This window comes from Eschrichtius robustus, chromosome 5 (assembly GCF_028021215.1).
Source record: "Eschrichtius robustus isolate mEscRob2 chromosome 5, mEscRob2.pri, whole genome shotgun sequence".
NCBI classification, from domain to species: Eukaryota; Metazoa; Chordata; class Mammalia; order Artiodactyla; family Eschrichtiidae; genus Eschrichtius; species Eschrichtius robustus.
The window spans coordinates 34,272,622-34,300,445 of record NC_090828.1 but is presented as its reverse complement, the minus strand read 5'-3'; the positions used below and the strand labels follow the sequence as shown (position 1 = coordinate 34,300,445).

The 27,824-nt window shown below is 35.6% G+C and overlaps 1 protein-coding gene across 1 annotated transcript in view; it reads right to left on the bottom strand.

The window, feature by feature from the left end:
* Positions 1-24,550, bottom strand: part of C2CD6 (C2 calcium dependent domain containing 6) — a 115,361-nt gene extending 90,811 nt beyond the window's left edge. The window contains exons 1-3 of the mRNA XM_068543827.1: positions 24,308-24,550; positions 1,846-1,897; positions 339-484 (exon numbers count right to left, since the gene is read on the bottom strand). Coding sequence (XP_068399928.1) covers positions 339-484; positions 1,846-1,897; positions 24,308-24,544 — 435 coding nt within the window. The 5' untranslated portion in view covers positions 24,545-24,550. The remainder of the gene's footprint in view (positions 1-338; positions 485-1,845; positions 1,898-24,307) is intronic.
* Positions 24,551-27,824: the final 3,274 nt, after the last annotated feature.

Sequence of the window (27,824 nt, the reverse complement as noted above, 5' to 3'; positions counted from 1 at the left end):
GTAATTTGTTATAGTAGCCCACGCTGACTAAGGCAGGTGTAAGAGGGCAAATGGGAGGGGAAGACTAAGACAGAGAAAAATGCATCCATGTGTGATAAACACTCAGAATCACTGACAGCAAGATCTCAGAGAAGAACACCATGATTATGTATTCTACAGTAAACTGTAAAAACATCAATATAGCCTATAATACAGAAATAAAATACTGTAAAGTATCAAATAAAAGAACATTGCTTTTGTTTCTTTCCTGTCCCCTAGAAAAAAAAGATATTATTAGTGTAGAACGTTTGAAACTATAAAAATGCATTCTTTTATTTAGAAGAGAAATTTAACATTACCTGTACAGAAAAATATTTCACTTCATCAAATGTAATTACAGTGTCCTCTTCATTGTTTGGGGGTAGCAAGCTACACTTTTTTGTACATTTCACCACGTTGTTAATAGAGACACAAATGAACAAATTACTGTAATGTTGTAAACCGACTGAAAATACATATTTAGGAAGCAAATTTTGTTGTAATTGAACAGTAACATATTGTAAAATTAATCCATTAAACAATTCAGGCCAAAACCTAAGAATCAATCAAATAAAGAAAGAAATTATAGAGCATATTAAACAATAAGGAAAGTCTTTTAAAATAGTATTTTTGCCCATCAGTGGTAGGTACAATATAAGTAGGAAAAGAAGGTTGATTCTTCCTTAAATTACTTCTCATACTTTTATCCTCACATTTCCATTATAATTCTTTTGCAAATTTTCCTATATATTATTTTTAAGGTGACTAAACATTTCCAATACATACTTGAAAATTTTTTTCTAAGCCTAATTACATAGAAATTTAAAACTTCAAAAAATATGTCACTTCAGAGTAATTTATTCTTAATTTTAGGACAACAAAATTTAAAGCAGCATTCTACTTTGTAATTCACTTCACTATATACTTCACTTATACTATATTGGTCTGTATTTTTATCTTTCATAGCACTCCATGAATTAAAACGATTTTGTTTTATGATTTAATTATCTTCAAAACTCTATTTAGAATTCTCTTCAATAGTTCACTTTATATACAAAAGAAACATCAAGTCTTCATAATGAGACTGGTTTTATGCCATGACAGATCTAATAATAAGCATTCAGCTTATAAAGGTACTGAGAAAAATAAACCCTTTAAACAATGTTTGAGAAGCATAGTTATTAATTAGAAATAAATTAGTATTATCATCCAAGAAGATATGTATATTTTCTTTAACTTATATGATGATCGAGGTGGATTACAGATAGCGAAAAATCTTTTGTCACTCTCCACATCAAAAAGTGGAGTTTATTTTCCTCTGCTCTTGAATCTGGCCTGCTCCTGTGACTACTTTAACATGCAACTGACGTGACCAGGGCTGAGGCTAGGATAGGGTGGCACTACCCAGGGTACAAAATTTAAGTGGACACCAAAAACTTCAGTAATCAATATTTTAATGTAATATTTTTAAATCAGAATTAATGCAGAAAAAAATGTTTAATGATGAAAGACAAGACCCTAGGACTACATGGAAAGAAAGGTCTAATCCTTTCAGCATCTCAGCTAAGTCCAGTCTTTCAGGCATTCTCACTAAGGCACCAGACATGTAAATGAGCCATTTTAGGTATCCCAGCCCTTTTGAACTGCAGCCCCTGCTGTGATAATGTGAAGCAGAAGAACCACCAGTGAACGTACAGATAGTGATTGGTAATAAAATGGTTAATGTTTTAAGCCACTGAGTCTTAGAGTGTTTTGTAAGGCAGCAATATATAACAGAAACAGTGATATATGATCACAGTATGGTTCTTAAATCAAAAGAAAGGATACTCTTAGGCGTAAAATGTTTGCAGTTCTTTACATGAATGGCTAGGCAGCCAACCTATAACAATCAAAATAAAAACACAGCAAATTAATTTTTAAAAGTTAACTTTTCTTCCATTTTACTCTCACCAAACTACATTTTTTTTAAAGTGTCACTTTGTTAGTTTTTCTCATTAGAAATATTTTTTCTTATTAGAAATATTTAGTTACAGAAAACACCAGAAAGCAGAAAAATAGGCAAGATTTGTTCAAAGTAAACTTAAAACAAACAAGAATACAAAGAAAAAAATGGTTCATTTATTAACTTCAATCCAACTGTCACTCTTTGAATCATTTTGATTTTACATTAGGTGAGAAGTGATACAACACAGCATCTTGCATATAATAAGAAATATGCCTTGCTTCAGATAAGCTTTTTTAACCAGTATCCTAAAACCACTTTATTCATTCAACAATCATTCACTGCCTATAATATGACAAGGGCTGTGAAATATCATTCTCTCTTGTACAAAGTGTTTCCAAATGTTAAGGAAAATTGTATCTTGTGTTTAACCATAAAATCAAGTACAAAATTAATACAGGAATACTTGAATACTAATATGCAGTATTAGCCAAATGTAAGCCATCTGATCTTAATTCAGCCATGTTTGGTCTTAAAAGCCAAGTAAAAACAAGAGCAATATTATATTAAATATCTGTGAAACAAAAAAAATGGCCCAATAGTAGTTTTAAATATAGTGTAAGTAATTTTAAGGATTTGGTTTTAGAACAATGCAGAAAAAGAAGTTAGCACTCAATATTTAATTAAAAGACTACTGTATCTGAATGATGAAATTCTAAAGAAGAAAATATTGTGGTCTACTTCTTAGAGAGACATAAGTATAAAATGTTATGTTAAAAGAAAGGTTCTAATCTAGGTGAGACTTAAAATGGTATTGCCATAGGAAAGTCCATGAATCACTGTTTACTTCTTAAAATTGGGTGCACACAAGGAGGGTAAAACAGGGAAATATAGCTATAATTTTGTTTTGCATAATTCTAAATATAAAAATTCTGTCATAAATCACTGACTGCCTGCCAAGTATCTCAACATGAAGCCATCAGCAACTATCCTAATTTTCCTTATATTTCAATAGCTTTTTATACTTTTACATAAGAGATCCATATAATATAAAAAAGAGAATAAATTTCTATTCAAGTATAGAAAAAGATTTAACATTCAAAACCATAATGATGGGACTTCCCTGGTGGCGCAGTGGTTAAGAATTTGCCTGCCAATGCAGGGGACACGGGTTTGATCCCTGGTCCGGGAAGATCCCACATGCCATGGAGCAACTAAGCCCGCATGCCACAACTACTGAGCCTGCACTCTAGAGCCCTCAAGCCACAACTACTGAGCCCGTGCGCTGCAACTACTGAAGCTCGCACGCTCTAGGGCCTGCGTGCCGCAACTACTGAGCCTGCATGCTGCAACTACTGAAGCCTGTGAGCCTAAAGCCCATGCTCCGCAACAAAAAAAGCCACCACAATAAGAAGCCCGTGCACCACAACGAAAAGTAGCCCCTGCTCGCTGCAACTAGAGAAAGCCCAGGCACAGCAACGAAGACCCAATGCAGCCAAAAACAAACAAACAAATAAAAAAATCAAAACAAAAACCATAATGATGACCATTCACAGGTTGCAGAAAACAAATGTTGCCACAGATTGTGAGACCCATCTGTGGCCCAAAGCAATAACCCTGTCAACACCTTGACCCCTGAAACACTCTCAAACATGCACTTAAAACAGGAAGGCAACCACAGCTGTTCACAAAAGTACTTTATGTGCTCAATTTTAAGACATCTTTTTCATTTTTTCCTGAAAATGGGATATGAGTATGAGAAATAGAAGTAGTGGGTTGTGATGTAGTTATCATGGCCTACAAATGCACCAACTTTGCCAAATCACAGAACATTCAAAAAGAAGGTGATGTGGCTGAATCACACACTGGGAGGAGCCATCAGTCACATGCCAAACATCTCTCTGTCAAAACTTCCAGCTAACTCTTAAGAGAAGCTTTTTGATGTCTAGCAATATGCAATTCAAATAAGGAAAATATGAACTATAAGGTTAGGAACTGTGGGAGAAATAAAAAGATTCTTCAAAATGTGAGTTCTAAAGAGACGCAGAAGTCATATTCAAGAATATGGATTACAGAAATTAGTATGTCAACATAGTGACATGCATAATAGTTTATGGCCAAAAGTGATTTCAAAGAATCTTTTCTAAGTTTAGAGTTGGACAGTGAAGGCTTATACTTCAACTTTGATTATGATAGAGGGAAGAAAGTGTTATATAATTTTACGAGTAAGGTACACCACGGTCATTCTGTAAAAACAAAAATGTATACATAAATTATTCTTATTTCCCCCTAAAAAGGTGGTGTTAAATTCATCATATATTTTTTAATCAAGAAAATGTATTAGTACACAATAGGAACTAGAGAAGAGACACAAGAGAAACTCTCATTTCACACCCACTAATTCTTCTAATAGTGTTTAGAAAATAAAGGTAACTGTGAAAGAATACCACAATATTTGATAGTTCTAAACATACAGAGATCCTCACAGCCTATACTCTCTCTATAGCACCCAAAAGAGAAAACAGACTTTTCTGGTTCTCAGCCTAGATATTAGGTCCCACCTGTGTATGTACATGTATGATTGATGAGTATGTTTGTTTTTGTTTCTATGGTTTATTATTTTTTGGATGAGGGAGAGATGTGGGATCCATTATCACTCAAAGGTCCCTAAATCTGACAAAAATATAATTATCTGAAGAGTTTAACAAAAATACTGGTTCCTAGGCCCTATTCTCAGTTTCTAAGTTAGCGGATCTTAAGTGGGGCCCAAGAATCAATGTTTTAAAAAAGTATCCCAGGTAATTCTGATGTAACTAGCATTTGGGAATCCCTAGTAGAGACATTTTTTCTGTGAATCAGGATGTTTTCCATAATTTCAGTGATTATTAGAATGCTTTTCTGACTCATAAAAATGAAAAATTCATGAATATGTTTACCAGAGAGGACCATTTTCTACACATGCTTTTTGACATTAAATAGTTTTCATATGAAATAAAAAATAATTTGTACAGGTTTACTGAGGTTTAGTCATACATACCACATCCCCAAATGGCACCAAAGTTGGTGCCTCAGGTGTTACTTCTAGTTCTTTACTTTCAGACCCTTTAAGAGTTTTTCTCAGCATCTACAATGTAAATAAACTAATTTAAGACTTTATAAGGCAGAGAAGAATATAATTAGAAAAGATATTATACTTCAACAAAAATTTTATGAGCATCTAGTATCAGGTATTATATATTTTATAACTTATATTCTATGACTTGAAAACTCATCTCTACCCTCACTAAGTTTATCATTAAGTTAGCAGAGAAACGAAATCTGTACAATTAAATATAAAATAATTAAGGGAATTATGAGAGAGGAGAGAAGTACATAATAGCATAAACAATGAGTTCTTGTTAACTAAAAATGATGGTCTTAATCTAATGTGGACTAGGTCCTGTATCCCACAAATGGCAGTAATTCTGCTTGCAAATTATTCCAATATTCCTTCAGTCATCAGCCACTGAAGGAACTGGAATTTAATCCTTTGGAATAGTAGGTACAGTGGAAAGGAGTAATGAACAGATGGCTTTTGGGTTTTGGTTGTGTGATTTCATCCAGAGTAACCCTACTAACTAATATTTCTGGGCTAATAATTAACTTTGCTCTTAAGGGCTCTGGTCACAACACATAATGGTTAGCGTTTAAAAATTACAAGATATTTTAATATAGCTTTGTATAGTAAAGTAAAGAGAAAGGGATGGGAGGGGAAAGGAGAGGAAGGCTGAGGGGAACAGTGAACAAACCGTCTATTAAAAATCTAACCTGAAAAGCAGAATTGTATTTATTCCCAACTTTTGCTGAACTTGAATCAACGTGGCCTTATTTATAAACAATAATTTCCCAGGAATCTTTGTCGTTATGTGTCTTTCAAGAATCACTTGTTTAATTTTTATAGTATGTAATAATTCCTTATTATGCTGAAAATTTTGTTTTAAAGTATAAAGCAAATACTTTCAGTGTACTGAAAACATTTGTTTTATACATCTTGGATCATTTTGTTATTGCTGCACCTGACTGGCTTAATGTGTTTTTTTTTTAATATATATGATTAAATCATAGGTTAAGCTAACTGAACGACAACTACTGTACAAAAATTGTTGTATTTTTTGTATTGTTGCAAATACAAAACAACAATTGTTGCAAAAATATCAATCTGTGGACAGTGTATGTGTATTTAATATGGAACCTCACATTTTCTAATGTTTTAATGATCTTATTATGGAAGTCTACTTTGAATACGCATTTTAATAAATACAAAATAATTGGGGAAAAATCCTTTAGAACACTAATACTCAATTTATCCTTAACAACCTGGTATTTTATACTTAACAATCCCTCATTTTCTTACCTTTTTACTTTTCCTTCCTCACATGAGCAGAGCTCTCCTCAATGGCAGCAGCATGAACAAAACAACTCTTTGCCAAAATTCTATTAGAACCTTGAACAAAACTTCTAAAGGCTAGTCTCATAAAGCCTCTGATACCATCTAGAATTTCTCCTGAACCTGCAGAGAATTTTAATTTCAGTTAATTCCACTATGCCTTACCTCTCTGCTGCTTTTGGCCCCCAAAAGCAGAAGTTCCTCGTGGCACTTCTATTTTAAAGTCTGAACATTCACTCACATTGCTCTGCACTTCCTCCCCAATGGCCTTTCTGGCCCACTCTCCCCCATTCCACAGTTTCTTTGAAAACCTACTAGCCTACATGATTACCTTTTCCTAGGATGCTCCCACTCCTAGCACTAATGGCAAGCTCACTATCCTTACATCAATTAACATTCACTAATGTGCTGGCAGGACTATATGCCTGGCAATTTGCTGATTCCAGCTTGAGACGTTCCTGCCCTTCAGAAGTTCAGGCTGGTGTTGAAGACAGATAACAAAACAATGACAGTTTCACTATAAGTAAAACAAATGTTGAGAAGAGACAGTTTTATCTTTACTCATTCTCTGCACAGATCTTATACATGGAAAAAGAATGATTTATTCGATTGGTCAGACACTGCCATTCATTGTACAAGCTACAGGTGCATGGAATTAAGTCTAAAAGAGATGTTTTAAATCGTCTTTTTCCCTGCCCAAGCTCGGGAGCAACGACTCCTTTTCACACTCTGTGGTTCTCTGACCCCATGAAACAAGACCACTCACAGCAGGGACCAAGGATTATTCTCTAGAGTAGCAGGAGAAAATATTAGAATTTTCCAACTTCTTTAACAAATAAGGAAGTAAGCACAGACGACTATAAGCAGTAGACAAATATTCTGAGTAAAAGTGTGAGTTTCACACTCAGAGGGGTTCATATCAGTGCCCTCATGCTTTCAGGGTATTGCGTTTGCTAGTTAAGTGGGTTGACCAATTACATTAAGTAGTAGAATATTTAGTCTGCTTTGCAAATAGATGAGAACTGATCCCAAGAAATTTCATGGCAAAGCATTTTAAAAAGTTGGCAAACATAAAGATGCATCATGCAGTTTGGTTTTACAAAAAGATAAATGTTGCAATTTGCTAAACTTTTCTGTGATGACTGTCAGTAGTATATAAACTAGCAAATATTTTAAAATATATACTTCTCTGTCCTTTCAGAGTAAGGTGATGACATTTTAATGAGTGTGAAAATAACTATCTTTTTGAAATAAACTCATGTTAAGATAAGAACATCTTAAAAACTATTGGAAATACCTCCTTCTAATGTAATTTTATATGTGTGCAAATGTGTTATGAGTACCCTAGAAGCTCATAGTATCACACTTTAAAAACTTAGAAACACTTTTCTTATTTGTTTAAAAATCTCACAAATTAAGAGTTTCAGCAGGTTAACAGACCATTTTTCCTTTTAAATATAAAAAAAATGCAATGCCTTCCAAAGAGTTTACTGGAACTAATTAATCAGAGAAGTAACATTTTACTCAAAAAATGTGAGCTAAAAACTTTGAATAACATAATAGAAAAGAAAAATAAGTACTGTGATTTACTAGGCTCAACCAAGATGCATCTCTTCCATCTGGAATTTCAAATCTTTAAAGGCACCTTTTTCAAATATAACAGCATTAAAAACCAAATACTGATAAATTTACCTTAGAACCAGAACTTCAAATCACTACATCACAAAGTATTAAATCATGCTTTTCTAAATAAAATAAAATTCAAAAATTAAAAAAAATCATGCTTTTCAAAAACAGTGATGCTTATTGAGTTTTGTACCACTAATAAACAAAATGTAATTAAAATCGTTTTTAGAAGTATTGCTTATTTATCATTTTTAATTTTTGTATATTACAGAATTTATTATGTAAATTGCAGTGCACTTATGTAATATATAAATAAATATACAAAACACTGGTGATAAATGTTCATGTTTTTTATTGATAAGATTGTGCAATCAAAGAAATTTGGAGAATACTGCTAAAAAGTCAAATCTAGATGCCTATGCCTCGCTTTCCTAAATCTGTCTTTCTGGAGGCTTTAAGCTGCCAGTTCCCATGTGTATGCACACCTCGGCACAGTCTGCTCAGAATGAAGGAGGTTCACTTTCTCCATTTGATAGCTCCACTGCCTTCAATATGAGATGGAGGTAAGAATTCCATAAGAGTTTTCAGTTTTGACTCATCATCAGAAAGCCTTGGATAAAGCTGATATACTTAGTTCCCTATTTGCCTGTCCACTTTTCTGAAAATACTAATGGTCACAACTCTGGAGCAAAAGAGGAACAAAGGTTAATATTCCAGTACCAAGCCCCATTCAGGATGCCTACAAACTATCTCTTAAACACAGGGCAAATAAGGGGAGTGAGGAGAAAGAGTGTTAGGGAAGGAGATGATGATACTTCAAGTGGGTCTGAAGAAGTAAAAAATTAAGAACTAGGGGGAGAGGAGCCTAGACAAAATAAATAAGTGTAAAACCATAAAGAAGCAAGGCACAGTTTATATTATGCCATATTTATATACTACACATAAGTATATTATACTTAAGTATACACGCTTATATGTAAATAAGTATACATACTTACATATAAATATTAAATATTATATTATTTTTATATATATTATATAATATTACATAACATATAAGTTTATATTATATATAAGTATACTATATAAATATATATAATTCATTTCCTCAAATTGAGCTATAGTTTCATGCAATCAAAATCAAAGTCCCAACAAGTCTTCCTATGGAAACTGATGAGCTTTTCTGAGACAATCTCAAAGAAGAAAAACAGGATGACATACTTAAAAATTAAAGAAATAAAAATATTATTTCTTAATCTCTAATGGCATTAGCACAAGGATAGACAAATGCACCAAAGAAACTGATTAGAGAATCTGGAAACAGACCCACACATTTACGGACACTTCACTTGTGACAAGGATGGAACTACAGAATAGTGGGTCAAAAACACTCTCAACTGGGTTAAATAGAAATCGCCACACAAAAGAAAGAAGGAAGGAAAGAAAGAAAGGAAGGAAGGAAGGCAGGCAGGCAGGCAGGCAGGCAAGAAAGAAAGAAAGAAAGAAAGAAAGAAAGAAAGAAAGAAAGAAAGAAAGAAAGAAAGAAAGAAAGAAAGAAAGAAAGAAAGAAAGAAAAAGAAAGAAAGGAAGGAAGAAAGAGGGAGGGGGGAAGGAGGGAGGGAAGGAGGAAAAGAGAGAGCGAGAGAAGAAAAAAGAAAAGAACAAAAGGAAAAAAGAGAGGAAAAAAGACCTGACTTGTACCTCACAGTACACACACACAAAATCAGTCACAGGTGAATTTGTAGATCTCAATGTGAAAGGAAAAACAAATAGAAGATAATATAGGAGAATATTTCCATGACGTTGGGGTAGAAGATTTCTAAAACAGAACATAAAGAGCAATAAACACAAAGAAAAAGTTTGATACATTAAACTACATTAAATTTAATAACTTCTACTTATCAAAAGGACACCATTAAGAAAGTGAAAACATAAGCCACTGACTGATTTTTGCAACATGTTTAGTATAATTGACAAAGGGCCTATAACTAGAATGTATACACAAATTTATACAAACTAATAAGAAAAAGGCAGACAATACAACAGAATAATGGGGAACATACTCGAACAGGCACTTCACAGAAGAGTTATAAGATCGCTACTAATCATTTGGAAGGGAACTCACCCTCATTAGTCCTCAAGGAAATGAAAGTTAATACCACAAATAGATACCACTACACATCCCTGAGATGGCTAACCATAAAGAGACTGACACTGTCAAGTGGAAGGATTTGGAGTATCTAGAACTCTAATACACTGCCAGTGGGAATATAAGTTCTTATATTCTCTTTGAAAAACTCTTTGGTATTTTGTACTGAAGTTGAACATATAGATAATAATGACCCAGAAATTCCATTCCTAGATATATTCCCAACAGAATGTAGGCATATGTATAACATGTACAAAAATGTTTAAAACTATTATTCACCATAGCCAAAAAATAGAAACAACCCAAATATTCATTAACAATAGAATGGCTCAGCTCCCAGCCCCCAGCCCACCCCCGCGGGTGAGCAGACAAGCCTCTCGGGCTGGTTGGCCTATGGTCTACAATCAAGAAGGGATTTGAGGTCCTGAGGACCAGCTACCCCTCAGGGTAGTGTTTTTCCTATGGCAAAGTTTTAAAAACAGAGGGAGAAGATCTTCAACTAAGATAGAACTCAAAAGATACATTCTAGATTAAGAGTCATTTGCCTTTGGCGCCTCAGGCTGGTGCAACTTCACGCCGGCCTCTGCCGCCACAGGCTCGCCCCGCATTCCGTACCCCTCCCTCCCCCCGGCCTGAGTGAGCCAGAGCCCCCGAATCAGCTGCTCCTTTAACCCCGTCCTGTCTCAGCGAAGAACAGACGCCCTCAGGCGACCTACACGCAGAGGCAGGTCCAAATCCAAAGCTGAACCGCGGGAGCTGTGCGAACAAAGAAGAGAAAGGGAAATTTCTCCCAGCAGCCTCAGGAGCAGTGGATTAAATCTCCACAATCAACTTGATGTACCTGCATCTGTGGAATACCTGAATAGACAACGAATCATCCCGAATTGAGGAGGTGGACTTTGGGAGCAACGATATATATATATTTTTTCCCTTTTTCTCTTTCTCTGAGTGTGTATGTGTATGCTTCTGAGTGTGATTTTGTCTGTATAGCTTTGCTTTTACCATTTGTCCTAGTGTTCAGTCCTGTTTTTTTTTTTAATTACTTAAAAAATTTTTTCTTAATAATTTTTATTTTCTATTTTAATAACTTTATTTTATTTTACATTCTTCTTTCTTTCTTTCTTTCTTTTCTCCCTTTTATTCTGAGCTGTGAGGATGACAGGCTCTTGGTGCTCCAGCCAGGCGTCAGGGCTGTGCCTCTGAGGTGGGAGAGGCAAGTTGAGGACACTGGTCCACAAGAGACATCCCAGCTCCACGTAATATCAAATGGCGAAAATCTCTCAGAGATCTCCATCTCAACGCCAAGACCCAGCTCCACTCAACGACCAGTAAGCTACAGTGCTGGACACCCTATGCCAAACAACTAGCAAGACAGGAACACAACACCACCCATTAGCAGACAGGCTGCCTAAAATCATAAAAAGGCCACAGACACCCCAAAACACACCACCAGACATGGACCTGCCCACCAGAAAGACAAGATCCAGCCTCATCCACCAGAACACAGGCACTAGACCCTCCACCAGGAAGCCTACACAACCCACTGAACCAACCTCAGCTACTGGGGACAGACACCAAAAACAACGGGAACTACGAACCTGCAGCATGGGAAAAGGAGACCCCAAATGCAGTAAGTTAAGCAAAATGAGAAGACAGAGAAACACACAGTAGATGAAAGAGCAAGGCAAAAACCCACCAGACCTAAAAAATGAAGAGGAAATAGGCAGTCTACCTGAAAAAGAATTCAGAATAATGATAGCAAAGATGATCCAAAATCTTGGAAACAGAATGGAGAAAATACAAGAAACGTTTAACAAGGACCTAGAAGAAATAAAGAGCAAACAAACAGTGATGAACAACACAAGAAATGAAATTAAAAATTCTCTAGAAGGGATCAACAGCAGAATAACTGAGGCAGAAGAACGAATAAGTGACCTGGAAGATAAAATAGTGGAAATAACTACTGCAGAGCAGAATAAAGAAAAAAGAATGAAAAGAATTGAAGACAGTCTCAGAGACCTCTGGGACAACATTAAACGCACCAACACTCGAATTATAGGGGTCCCAGAAGAAGAAGACAAAAAGAAAGGGACTGCAAAAATATTTGAAGAGATTATAGTTGAAAACTTCCCTAATATGGGAAAGGAAATAGTTAATCAAGTCCAGGAAGCACAGAGAGTCCCATACAGGATAAATCCAAGGAGAAACACAGAAAGACACATATTAATCAAACTATCAGAAATTAAATACAAAGAAAAAATATTAAAAGCAGCAAGGGAAAAATAACACACAAGGGAATCCCCATAAGGTTAACAGCTGATCTTTCAGCAGAAACTCTGCAAGCAAGAAGGGAGTGGCAGGACATATTTAAAGTGATGAAGGAGAAAAACCTACAACCAAGATTACTCTACCCAGCAAGGGTCTCATTCAGATTTGATGGAGAAATTAAAACCTTTACAGACAAGCAAAAGCTAAGAGAATTCAGCACCACCAAACCAGCTTTACAACAAATGCTAAAGGAACTTCTCTAGGCAGGAAACACAAGAGAAGGAAAAGACCTACAATAACAAACCCAAAACAATTAAGAAAATGGTAATAGGACCATATATGTCGATAATTACCTTAAATGTAAGTGGATTAAATGCTGCAAACAAAAGATATAGACTGGCTGAATGGATACAAAACCAAGATCCGTATATATGCTGTTCAGAGTGTTTTTTACCCACTTCAGACCTAGGGACACATACAGACTGAAAGTGAGGGGATGGAAAAAGATATTCCATGCAAATGGAAATCAAAAGAAAGCTGGAGTAGCAATACTCATATCAGATAAAATAGACTTTAAAATAAAGAATGTTATAATAGACAAGGAAGGACACTACCTAATGGTCAAGGGATCAATCCAAGAAGAAGATATAACAATTATAAATATACATGCACCCAACATAGGAGCACCTCAATACATAAGGCAACTGCTAACAGCTATAAAAGAGGAAATCGACAGTAACACAATAATAGTGCGGGACTTTAACACCTCACTTACACCAATGGACAGATCATCCAAACAGAAAATTAATAAGGAAACACAAGCTTTAAATGACACAATAGACCAGACAGATTTAATTGATATTTATAGGACATTCCATCCAAAAACAGCAGATTACACTTCCTTCTCAAGTGCGCACAGAACATTCTCCAGGATAGATCACATCTTGGGTCACAAATCAAGCCTCAGTAAATTTAAGAAAATTGAAATCATATCAAGCATCTTTTCTGACCACAATGCTATGAGATTAGAAATGAATTACAGGGAAAACAATGTAAAAAACACACACACATGGAGGCTAAACAATACATTACTAAATAACCAAGAGATCACTGAAGAAATCAAAGAGGACATCAAAAAATGCCTAGAGACAAATGACAATTAAAATACGACGATCCAACACCTATGGGATGCAGCAAAAGCAGTTCTAAGAGGGAAGCTTATAGGTATACAAGCCTACCTCAAGAAACAAGAAAAATCTCAAATAAACCATCTAAACTTACACCTGAAGGAACTAGAGAAAGAAGAACAAACAAGAGGAAAAGTTAGCAGAAGGAAAGAAATCATAAAGATCAGAGCAGAAACATATGAAATAGAAACAAAGAAAACAATAGCAAAGATCAATAAAACTAAAAGCTGGTTCTTGATAAACCATTAGCCAGACTCATCAAGAAAAAGAGGGAGAGGACTCAAATCAATAAAATAAGAAATGAAAAAGGAGAAGTTACAACAGACACCGCAGAAATACAAAGCATCCTAAGAGACTACTACAAGCAACTCTATGCCAATCAAATGGACAACCTGGAAGAAATGGACAAATTCTTAGAAAGGTAAAACCTTCCAAGACTGAACCAGGAAGAAATAGAAAATATGAACACAACAATCACAAGTAATGAAATTGAAACTGTGATTAAAAATCTTCCAACAAACAAAAGTCCAGGACCAGATGGCTTCACAGGTGAATTCTATGAAACATTTAGAGAAGAGCTAACACCCATCCTTCTCAAACTCTTCCAAAAATTGTGGAGGAAGGAACACTCCCAAACTCATTCTATGAGTCCACCATCACCCTGATACCAAAACCAGCCAAAGATACTACAAAAAAAGAAAATTACAGACCAATATCACTGATGACTATAGATGCAAAAATCCTCAACAAAATACTAGCAAAGAGAATCCAACAACACATTAAAAGGATCATACACCATGATCAAGTGGGATTGATCCCAGCAATGCAAGGATTCTTCAATATACGCAAATCAATCAATGTGATACACCATATTAACAAATTGAAGAATAAAAACCATATGATCATCTCAACAGATGCAGAAAAAGCTTTTGACAAAATTCAACACCAATTTATGATAAAAACTCTCCAGAAACTGGGCACAGAGGGAACCTACCTCAGCATAATAAATGCCATATACGACAAACCCACAGCAAACATCATTCTCAATGGTGAAAAACTGAAAGCATTTCCTCTAAGATCAGGAACAAGACAAGGATATCCACTCTCACCACTATGATTCAACATAGTTTTGGAAGTCCTAGCCACGGCAATCAGAGAACAAAAAGAAATAAAAGGAAAACAAATTGGAAAAGAAGAAGTAAAAGTGTCACCGTTTGCAGATGACATGATACTATACATAGAGAATCCTAAAGATGCCACCAGAAAACTACTAGAGCTAATCAATGAATCTGGTAAAGTTGCAGGACACAAAATTAATGCACAGAAATCTCTTGCATTCCTATACACTAATGATGAAAAATCTGAAAGAGAAATTAAGGAAACACTCCCATTTACCATTGCAATAAAAAGAATAAAATACCTAGGAATAAACCTACCTAGGGGGACAAAAGACCTGTATGCAGAAAACTATAAGACACTGATGAAAGAAATTAAAGATGACACCAACAGATGGAGAGATATACCATGTTCTTGGATTGGAAGAATCAATATTGTGAAAATGACTATACTACCCAAAGCAATCTACAAATTCAATGCAATCCCTATCAAATTACCAATGGCATTTTTTACGGAACTAGAACAAAAAATCTTAAAATTTGTATGGAGACACAAAAGACCCCGAATAGCCAAAGCAGTCTTGAAGGAAAAAAACGGAGCTGGAGGAATCAGACTCCCTGACTTCAGACTATACTACTACAAAGCTACAGTAATCAAGACAATATGGTACTGGCACAAAAACAGAAACATAGATCAATGGAACAAGATAGAAAGCCCAGAGATAAACCCACGCACCTATGGTCAACTAATCTATGACAAAGGAGGCAAGGATATACAATGGAGAAAAGACAGCCTCTTCAATAATTGGTGCTGGGAAAACTGGACAGCTACATGTAAAAGAATGAAATTAGAACACTCCCTAACACCATACACAAAAATAAACTCAAAATGGATTCGAGACCTAAATGTAAGACCGGACACTATAAAACTCTTAGAGGAAAACATAGGAAGAACACTCTTTGACATAAATCACAGCAAGATCTTTTTTGATCCACCTCCTAGAGTCATGGAAATAAAAACAAAAATAAACAAATGGGACCTAATGAAACTTCAAAACTTTTGCACAGCAAAGGAAACTACAAACAAGACGAAAAGACAATCCTCAGAATGGGAGAAAATATTTGCAAACGCATCAACAGAAAAAGAATTAATCTCCAAAATATATAAACAGCTCATGCAGCTCAATATTAAAAAAACAAACAACCCAATCCAAAAATGGGCAGAAGACCTAAATAGACATTTCTCCAAAGAAGACATACAGATGGCCAAGAAGCACATGAAAAGCTTCTCAACATCACTAATTATTAGAGAAATGCAAATCAAAACTACAATGAGGTATCACCTCACACCAGTTAGAATGGGCATCATCAGAAAATCTACAAAGAACAAATGCTGGAGGGGGTGTGGAGAAAAGGGAACCCTCTTGCACTGTTTGTGGGAATGTAAATTGATACAGCCACTACGGAAAACAGTATGGAGGTTCCTTAAAAAACTAAAAATAGAACTACCATATAGAACTACCATATGATCCAGCAATCCCACTACTGGGCATATACCCAGAGAAAACCATAATTCAAAAAGACACATGCACCCCAATGTTCACTGTAGCACTATTTACTATAGCCAGGTCACGGAAGCAACCTAAATGCCCATCGACAGACAAATGGATAAAGAAGTTGTGGTACATATATACAATGGAATATTATTCAGCCATAAAAAGGAATGAAATTGGGTCGTTTGTTGAGACGTGGATGGATCTAGAGACTGTCATACAGTGAAGTAAGTCAGAAAGAGAAAAACAAATATCGTATATTAACGAATGTATGTGGAACCTAGAAAAATGGTACAGATGAACCGGTTTGCAGGGCAGAAGTCAAGACACAGATGTAGAGAACAAACATATGGACACCAAGGGGGGAAAGCTGCGGGGGGCTGGGGATGGTGGTGTAATGAATTGGGCGATTGGGATTGACGTGTATACACTGATGTGTATAAAACTGATGACTAATAAGAACCTGCTGTATGAAAAAATAAATAAAATAAAATTCAAAAATTCCAAAAAAAAAACTAATACTAAACTTTCTTTGGGTTATTTGTATGGAAATATGTTAATATAAATGTTTCAGACACTACATGAAATTCCTAAAAATCTTATATGTTCTGGTATAATGTTATAAGTCATAATTCTAGTTATTGTTTTAAAATGTATATCTCAGAAATAACTAAATTTCCTTGTCAATTGCATTATTATGAACTTTCATTAAATCTTCAACCATGGTCATTTTTAAGTCTTTTGTCATTTACAGACAGTTCTGGGTGTCCTCTGATGCTTTTGCAAAAATGTTCCTATAAAAGGGTTTCACCTTCAAGGAATTCATGGAAAAGACTCTGACAAGTACAGGTTTCTGGTAACTGAGTATACTGCTGAACTGAATGAATAAGCATTTTCAGAACTCTAATGTAAAACTGATGAATTCATAAAAGTGCTAACAAAAGATCAAGATGAAAAAAAAATTACATGGGACTGAGTGAACTGATGAGGATGATTATAATTTTTGAAACTTTCTGTTTGAATTAAAAAAAAAATAGATAGCTAGTGGGAAGCAGACACATAGCGCAGGGAGATCAGCTTGGTGCTTTGTGACTTCCTAGAGGGGTGGGATAGGGATGGTAGGAGGGAGGGAGACGCAAGAGGGAAGCGATATGGGGACATATGTATATGTATAACTGATTCACTTTGTTATAAAGCAGAAACTAACACACCATTGTAAAGCAATTATACTCCAATAAAGATGTTAAAAAAAAAAAGATGGATAAATATAATGTGATATGTTCACACAACGGAATATTATAGAGTAAGGAAAATTAATAACTACACCTACACACATGAATGCATCTCAGAGACAAAATATTGAACAAAAAAACCCAAAATAGATATTTTAAAATGCACATAGGATATTCTGCAAGATGTATCATATGCTAGACCATAAAAACAGTTTCAATAAATTTTGCAGAATTGAAAATTCAAAAACATTCATACAGGGCTTCCCTGGTGGTGCAGTGGTTGAGAGTCTGCCTGCCAATGCAGGGGACGCGGGTTCGAGCCCTGGTCTGGGAAGATCCCACATGCCGCGGAGCAACTCGGCCCGTGAGCCACAATTACTGAGCCTGCGCGTCTGGAGCCTGTGCTCGGCAACGAGAGGCCGCGATAGTGAGAGGCCCACGCACCGCGATGAGGAGTGGCCCCCGCTTGCCGCAACTAGAGAAAGCCCTCGCACAGAGGCGAAGACCCAACACAGCCATACATACATACATATATACATAAATAAAAAGAATGTAAGCAGACAAGAATAGCATTAAAAAAAAAAAATTAAAAAAACAAAAAACAAAAAAAAACCCACTCATACAGAATGTTCTCGTACTTCAACAAAATAAATTATATATAAATTATAAACTTATAACATAATTTATAATATATAAATTATAAATATATAAATAGCACAAGGAAATTTGAAAAATACACAAATCTTGGAAATTAAAAACACATTTGTAAATAAGCCATGGGTTAAAGAAGAAAAACAATAGAAATCAGAAAGTATTATGAGCTGAATAAAAATGAAAACACAACATAAAATTCATGGAGTGCAGCTAAAACAGTGCTTAGCAGAACACTGATAGCATTAAACATCTGTACTTAGAAAAAATAAGAGCAAGCTCAACCCAAAGTGACCAGGAGGAAGAAAATAAAGATTAGAACAGAAATCATAAAGATTATAAAAAAAAAGAAAATCAATGATACTAAAGGTAGGTTCTTGAAAAGATCATCAAAATTGTCAAATCTTTAGCTAGACTGATGAAGAGAAAAAGATAGAGGTTACAAATTGCCAGAATCAAAAATGAAAGGGGTATATCACCACTGACCTTACAAAACTTAAAAGGATTATAAAGAAATACCATTGTATTAATTCCTGTAGCTGCTATAACAAATCACCACAAACTTGGTGGCTTAAACAACAAAAATTTATTCTTTCACAGTTGTGAGGGCCAGAAGTCTAGTATCAGTCCCCCTGGGCCAAAATCAGAAGTCAGCAGGGCAGTAATTCCTCTAGAGGCTCTATGGAAAAATCCATTCTTGCCTCTTCCAGCTTTTGGTGACTGGCCAGCGTTCCTTGGCTTGTGGTCACATCACTCCAGTCTCTACCTTTGTGATCACATTGCCTTCTCTTCTGAGTGTGTCCAAATCTCCCTCTACCTCTCTCTTATAAGGACATTTGTGATCACACGTAGGGCCCATCAGATAATCCAAGATAATCTCCCCATCACAAAATCCTAAACTTCACTGCATCTGCAAAGTTTATTGCCATATAAGATAACTACTGACAGCTATAAACAGTTCTATGCTAATAAATTAGACAATTTAGATTAAATGGAAAAATTCTTACACATATTACCAAAACTGAATCAAGAAGAAAGACCTATAACAACTAAACAAATTTAGTTAGTAATTAAAACTCTTCCTACCAAGCTAAACAAAACAAAAACAAAAAAACTTAGGCCCAGATTGTTTCACTGGTGAATTCTATCGAATACTTAAGAAATAATAACAATCCTTCACAAACTCAGGGAAAAAAAATAAAAAGAAGAGGAAAGAACACTTCCCAAGTTATTCTATGATGTCAGTATTACATTAATGCCAAAGCCAGACAGACATCACAAGATGAGAAAACAACAAATCATTATCCCTTATGAATACAGAGGCAAAACTCCGCCACAAAATATTAATAAACTAAACCCAACAACATATTAAAAAGGTCCATATACTATGACAAAGTGGGATTTTTCCATCTGAAAATCAATGTAATAAAATTAATGTAATAAGCCACATTAATAAATGTGTCCAGTAAAGGACAAAAATCACATGATCATTTCAGTAGATGCAGAAAATGTATTTGACAAAATCCAAAATGTATTCTTAATAAAAAACTCTGAACAGACTAGGAATAGATGGGAAATTCTTCAACATCATACTCAATGGTGAAAGGCTGAATGTTTTCCCCTTAAGATCAGTAAGGCAAGAGTGTTCACTCTCACTACTTTTAATCAACATTGTACTAAAGGTTCTATCCAGTGCAGTCAGATAAGAAAAAGAAATAAAAAGTATCCAGATTTGAAAGAAAGAAGTAAAACTGTCTTTATTTGCAGGTGACAAATTCTGTATATAGAAATTCCTAAGAAATCCACTAAAAAAAAAGAAGAAGAAGAAAGAAACTACTAGAACTGATAAACGAGTTCAGCAAGGTCTCAGGATACAAGAACAAAATATAAAAATCAATTGCATTTCCATATAATAGCAATGAACAACCTGGAAATGAAATTAAGAAAACAATTACATTAGAAATAGCAGCAAAATAATAAAATACTTAGGAGTAAATTTAAAAGAAGAAATGTGACTAGTACACTGAAAACTACAAAACATTCCTGAGTGAAATTAAAGATCTAAATGAATGGAAAACATTTCATGTTCTTGGCTAGAAAGATTCAATACTGTTAAGAAATCAATTCCCAAACTGATCTACAGAGCCTACAAAATATACAAACCACTAGCTAACTTAATCAGTATATGGGGATAAAATGCAAATAAGAAATGACAAGACTTTTGAAAAATCATGAAAGACTATTTGCAGACCTGCAAATATATTTTAAAACCTAAATGAAATGTATAATTTCCTAAGGAAATACAATTTAACAAAATTGATCCTGTTAGTGGTAAACAGTTCAAACAGACCACTTTCCATAAAAGAAATAGAAGAAAGCTAGCAATGAGCTATCACCACAAAAAAGTGCCAGGCCCAGGTGGTTTCACAGGGAAGTCTACCAAATTCAAAGACTAGGTATCCCATGGCACCACTAAAGAAAATTTTCTTATTTTTTTATGAAGCATAGCACTGATACCTAAACCCATAAAGAAAATTATAGACGAATATAACATAAATATTGATACAAAGATACTAAATAAAATAATAAAAACAGAATATCCAGTACCACAAAGAAAATAATATGCAATAACCAAGTGGGATTAATTCTAGGAATGTAAGTTGGTTCAATATTAGGAAATTTATTAATATAAAACACCACATCAACAGATGTAAGGAGAAAAATTATGCAATTATCTCCATACATGTTTAAATGGCCTCTGACAAAATTCAACACCCTTTCCTGTTAAAACACTCAAGAAAATAGGAATTAAGCCAGTCTTGAAGCTACTATTTCATTTGGTGGGGAAACATTGGAGGCATTTACAAAGATCAGGAACAAGGCAAGGTTGCCTACTGTCTCCACTACTACTCAACATGTTACTGGTGGCATTAGTCAAAGCAGTTAGGTAGGAGAAATCAACTAAAGGCAAGAGAATTGGAAAAAAAGAAGTAAAACTATCTCTATTTAAAGATGATCTGATAGTATATTTAAAACCCTAGAGAATTAATAACAATACTAACTCAAATGTTTAAAAAAATTAAACAAAGAAGCAGGACATGAACTTAACATACAGAAATCAACAGCCTTAATATACATACATAGAGGATATAAAGTCGAAAAAGCCCCACTTTAGGAACAACTTAACAACAAGTGTGCAAAACTCTTAAGAGGAAAACTTTAAAACACTTCTGAAAGTCACAAAAGTAGACTTGAATAATGAAAAGACATCTCTTGTTCTTGGATAGGACAGGTCAACACCATAAAGATGTCAGTTCTACCTAACATCAATTTAATGCAATCTTTATTTTTAAAAAAACAAGCTTCTTTGTTGAGATAAACAAGTTAATAATAAAGTGTTTTTATTAAAAGTGAGAATAGTCAGGAAATCATTGGAAAAGAAAACTACAAGGGCTGGGGGAGGGGTGGGGAACCAGTCTTACCAGACATTGAAATATACTGTAAGTCTTTAAAATAAAATAGTATGGTCTTCAGTACTTTTCCCAAGGTGTATTCATGAAATACTTGAAATGCCTACTAAAAATGACTGACTTTGGGAAATGCTGTATTCCATATTCCCTTCTTCAATATTCATAGGGCACTTAGCAGGTTAAAGATTCTTGCAATAAAGGAAATACCTTTGCTTAAAAAAGTAGTATGGTCGTGGTACATGAACTGATAAACAGCAATGGAATAGAATAGGAAGTCCAGAAAAAACCAAATACATGTGGTAGCTTATGTATAAAACTTATGTATACAGGTGGCATCTCAAAACACTAGGGCAAAGATGGATTTTTTAAAAAATAAGTGGTGTTGGGACATCTATTTGGGAAAAGAAAAAAAATTAAATTACCACACAGTCCAAATAAATCAGGGATCTAAATGTAAAAATAATATGCAAGTACTAGATGGCAAAATAGGTAAATTCTTTCATGACCTGGGCATATGTAAATAGTTTTTAACTAAGAGACAAAATTCAAATGTAATAAAAGATTATAAACTTGACCTCATAAAATTAAGAATCTTTTGCATAGCAAAAAGTGGATGAAGAGATGCCCTTCTTCCTATCCCCGGAGGACACCTCCACCTGTACTCTAGAGCCCATACTTTTCCATCCCCTCAGAGATCTTACTTTATTGGCCTCGCTCCCCACTACATCTCTAATCTCACCTTAAAGCCTGATAGCCAAAACTATTTTTTCAGCAAAGCACATCTGATCCATGTCATCCCCCTGCTTAAAACCAACCAACGTTTCCTATCACCTGTAGCAGTGGTTCTCAACTTTGAATATCCTTGAAATCAAATGTGTTCTAAGCACTATCTGCAAATTACTGTTTTCCAAATATATTGAGAGATGTGAGACATCTCTGAGAGATGTATTTGTTTCCAAGTTTTAAAAAACTTGTACAGAAATTACTAAACATTTTGTACAGAAAATACTAGACATATTTATATAGCTGTTCTTATTACCCTATGATAATCCGCTTTCAAGAAATCATGTGCCATACACACACACACACACACACACACACACACACACACACACACAGAGACGCCAAGAAGTCATAGAAAAGACGACCTTTTGCCAAATGTATAAAGTTCCATCTGTGGTGTACTGATGCATAGACAGCATTTACTAAATTGAAGAGGGTCATCCATTCCATGTTCAACGATCTACATCATGTATCTTATAGTAGTTGTTATAATAATTTAAATAGCATATAGTTATCATATTACTCTAAGTTTACTGTATAATAAACATCTATGCCACGTAAACTCATTCCTCTGGATCTGTATCTGAAAAGAATTCATTTATGAGATCATTATAACTAAATCCAAGTGCACATTTCATTTCCTAAATTCTTTTTGCTGTTCTACCAAAATGTTAAAATCTTCTATGGTCAAATAATTTGGGAAATCAAACTTGGGTAAACAATGTACCTTGCATATATGTGCACTACTCTTTTTTGAATGTATGTAGATGCTGTTTTATCTATTAGCAAATTCCATTAACAACACTGCCACATGGTAGCTTTTTTATCATTATAGATTTTGCCAGTCAGTAGATACTAAAGAGCCAGCTACTTTTATTGTGGAGAGATTTCTTTTTTTTAACAACAAAAAGGTACCCTCATACTCAAAAAAATTGGAAACCACCATTCTACAGAATAAAAGTCCAAATTCCTTAAGAGGACATACAACAAACACCTCCTGTGGCCTAGATTTCCAAAGATATCTCTCTTAACACAAACTTTGCAATTTTTTCTTGTATTATCCTAAAGCTAAACCTTAATATGCTCTCGATTTATCATAACAATGAGTCAATATTCTAAGTTTTTAGAATTAAGATGGTACTTTAGATATCAAGTAATTCAACTCCTTAAATTTACAGAAAAGGACATCATCTTCTTGTGTACCATTTGTTTCCTGGTAAATACTGTACTATTTTTTAATAACTTAAGACCAATAGAGAATGTAAAATTTCCTAATAATACTCTAACAAACTTTGAAAAAGTGAGTTTCAACTTGATTCCCCTTTTCCATTTCCTCTATGCTCTGGCAGTACCACTAAATGGTAATTAAACTCAAGAGTTTCACACACTTCAAATACAAATTTACGTAATAAGAACAGGACTCCAATAATTCACTTTGCAGACATGATACAGTTTTGCTCCTACAGGTTTATCTGTAAGAACCTCAGGAATTGAAAACAGAGGTAACTAAGGTTTCTGGAGTTTAGCCCTTTAACCATACAAATGAATTCCCAATGATGATAATGATGATGACAGCAGCTAACATTTATTAACTCTTTACTTTGGACTGTATTAAGTCCTTTATATTATTACCTCCTTTAGTTTTTCAGACAACCCTCTAAGGTAGGTAGTAATTACTGTCTTCACTTAACAATTAATAAAACGGGGCTCTGACAAATTAAATAACTGTCAGGGTCCCACAAGTAAAGTCTTCCTCAGGTGTTACCGCTCTCCAAAACGAGCGCATGTTTCCCTCCCTCCCATCAGCACGCATTGACCCCTTGGTCCTTCCCAACCCTCTAGGTGGTCAGGTAGGGGACAAACTCCTCCACCAGGCCCCCCACTTACATTCAGCAGCCGGTGCCCAGGACCCTCCTTGGCCTCGTCTTTGGGCCGATTCAAGGTCTTGCCCTGCTCCTGGATGTTACGGGCTGCAGAAGAGAACTCCGACCCTCTAGCATGTGTGTTTTCCAAGTTGGTACGGGGAATCCTCTGAAGTATCTGGGCTGTGTACAGGGAATGGACCCGCCCGTTGCGGTTATCTTCTGTGTTGGAAACCTTGCCCATGTCTCGGGGCGGCTCCATCCCTCCATCCGCAGCTGCGCAGGCCTGCGCACTAACCGGCCGACGACCTGCTACTGCGCAGGCGGAGCTCTCTCCCCGCCTTTCCCTCGCTTTTCCTGTGCACGCAGCAACCCCCCGGGCGCCCGCGCATGACCCACACGTTCGGGCCAGGCTTCTGCCCCAGCCTGGCTTTGGGGGCGTGTTAGTTAAGCGAGCCTGCAGGGTCAGCGGCAAGCCCTTGCCCAGGCCATTTAAGTCTCCCTTTGAAGGAAGTCAGACCAACTTGTGAACAAGGTTCCTCAGCATGGGGATTGAACTTGGTTGTTTCTTGCCTGCCCCTTAACCCAGCATAAGCCCTCTTCTCCCTACACCTTACGCTATCCCCTGAGCTCCAGATGTTGTATTTCCAACAGTCTATGTGGACATCTCTACTCGACTGTTCCATGGACTCATAACACAACACGTTAATATTCATCTTCCCTCTCAGACCTCTAATATGTTCCAAATGTATTTAATGTAGCAATGTCATATCCACAAAAGCTTAATATTTCAGACACAGTTTTGAATTCTAACCCTAAATATTTGAACCCCTCTTTCTCTTTATGGCACCTCATCTAGGACATCTCACACACACGTGACTGGAATGGTTTACTCGTGGGTCTCCTGGCCTGCTGTCATCCACTCTTTCCACTGCCCCAGTGTTTATACAGCTTACCTTTTAAAGCATACAAAATCACAAACTTTCAGAGTTTCTTTATTGGCCACAAAATTTTAATTCCGTAATATGGAAAACCAGGGACTCCAAAATGCCCTTTACCACCTCAGGATCATTACTTACGGCTATTCTATATGGAATCTATTTTTCTTTTATTCGAAGGCCACCTCAGAGTTCAGCCTTAAGTTTTATAACCCCATACACATACCCCCAAAGCAGAATTAATTGCTGTCTCCAAGCTGCTACTTGGCATATCCCTATTAGTGGGCTCGCACTATTAGAATTAGTTGTTAATTTCAAAAGATAGAGTTCTTTGGGGGCAGGAATCTGATCCTCACCTTTCACTCTTCAGGGTTCATGGCACAATATCCCAACGCCCTTGATACATGTTTGCTGTCATTTTGGGTCTGTGCTGTGTTGTGTTTAATCACTGTTCAAAGAGACTTGCTGTCCACCAGCACACTCTGACTTCCTTAGGGTTCATGTGATGCAACAACAAAAATCTAACCTAACTCTAATCAAACCTCTAGCCCTAACCTCCAGTCTACAGGAAATCCAGGAGGTAGAGAAACAAACTGAATGATACTTTTATGGGTAAAAAAAATCAAACAAATAAAAATGTAGGTGGGACTATTTTTAAAAACTGGTTTGGATTCTTCATACACACACACACACACACAAAATATCACGGGGGAATGTAGAATGGTATGGCCTCTCTGAAAAGAGTTTGGTAATTTCTTAAAAAAACTAAACATGGAACTACCATACAACCCAGCAATTGCACTCCAGGGTGTCTATCCCAGAGAAATGAAAACTCACATTCACTCAAAAAGCTATACACAAATGTTCATAGCAGCTTTGTTCATAATAGTCAAAAAGTGGAATCAGCTCAGATGTCCTTCGACAGGTAAGTGGTTAAACTTCAATACATACCTTGGATCATGGCTTTGCAGTAAAAAGGAATGAACTATGGCCATACAACGTGGGTTAATCTCCAGGGAATGCGCTGAGCAGAAAGAAGCTAATCCCAAAAGATTACATACTGTACGATTCAACTTATAACATTACTGAAATTGCAAAATTCTAGAAATAGCAGACATTAGTGATTGCCAGGGCTTAGAGTTAGGGGTGCAGGGAGGGGATGTGGGAAGGAGGTTGTGTTTATAAAAAGGCAGCATGAGAGATTCTTATGCTTTTTGGACTTGTTCAGTACCTGGGTTGTGGTGGTATATAAATGAACCCTACACAATTGATAAAATTGTAAAGAACTTAATATATAGACACACAAGTGTGTACAAGTAAAACTAGGGATATGTAAAACTAGGGATATCTAAACAAGATTGGTAGATCATGTCAGTGTCAATATGCTGGTTGTGATATTATACTATGAATTTTGTAAAATGGTATTTGGAGGCACTGGTCAAGTGTACAAAGGATTACTCTGTATTATTTAAGTTTCCATGAATCTACATTTATCTCAGTAAATTTTTCAATTAAAAAATATCATGGGGGAGAAAAGAGAAGGAGACCATTTTAAATTGAGATAACAAACTGAAATGCGTAAACCTTGACTAGATCTTAAGAGACAACTGGGAAAATTTGAGAATGGACTGAAATTACTGTTTTTCCAACTGTTTTAATGATATTGTGCTATGCAGAAAAATGTTCTTTTTGGAGGATGCATGTTTAAATATTTGGGTGAAGTGACATGATGTTAGCAACTTACTTTCAAAAGATTTAGCAAGAAAAAAGGAGGTATAAAGAAAGCAAGCAAATGAGGCAAAAATTTAATAATAATCTAAGTTGATATAGGTTACAGTTGCTATTACATTAGTCTTTCAACAATTTTACATTTGATAGTTTCCAAATAAAAATCCCTCAGAGCTCACTCACGTGTATAGCCTTTTCTTTGTCCCCACTTCCACCAGTAGAAATCCTATCCATCCTATAAAGGACCTGCACATACCCCTTACCTGAAATACTTCCCTAGATTCTTCAACTCCTATGCCTATCTCTGTCTTTTGACTAGATTATGAGTCACTAAAAGGCAGGTACCATGTTTTATTCATTTTCTTTCTTTTTTTTGTCCTCTCACAAACCTAGCAATTTGATCAAGATCAAATCATCTATTGCAATCCAAGCTTCGTTTCATAATAAATTACAAGTGGTACACGTAGGCCAGAGATCCCAAATGCTGGCTAGTCTACTGGCTATATCACAACCACTTGGCATATCTTTTTCTAAAAGACAGTGTTCCAGGTACCATTTCAGACCCAATGAATCTGAATCTCTGGGAATGGAGCATAGAAGCCTATATATGTTTTGTTCTGCTTGCAGGGAGTGGGGAGAGGCAGGTATTAATTACCGAATATTTTGCACCCAAAAAACAAAGACAAAAACTCCACTGGGTATCTTGCTTTTTGACACCTCAGGAACTCTACTAAGTATACTGCTCTACCCAACATGTGATGTATGGAGAAAGGTGAGAAAAATTATGATTTTGAGCCAATCATGGAGACATACGTTAGCAATGAACTTCCTCCAAGTTTCTCAATCATCATGACCAAAAGTATTCTGATAGATACC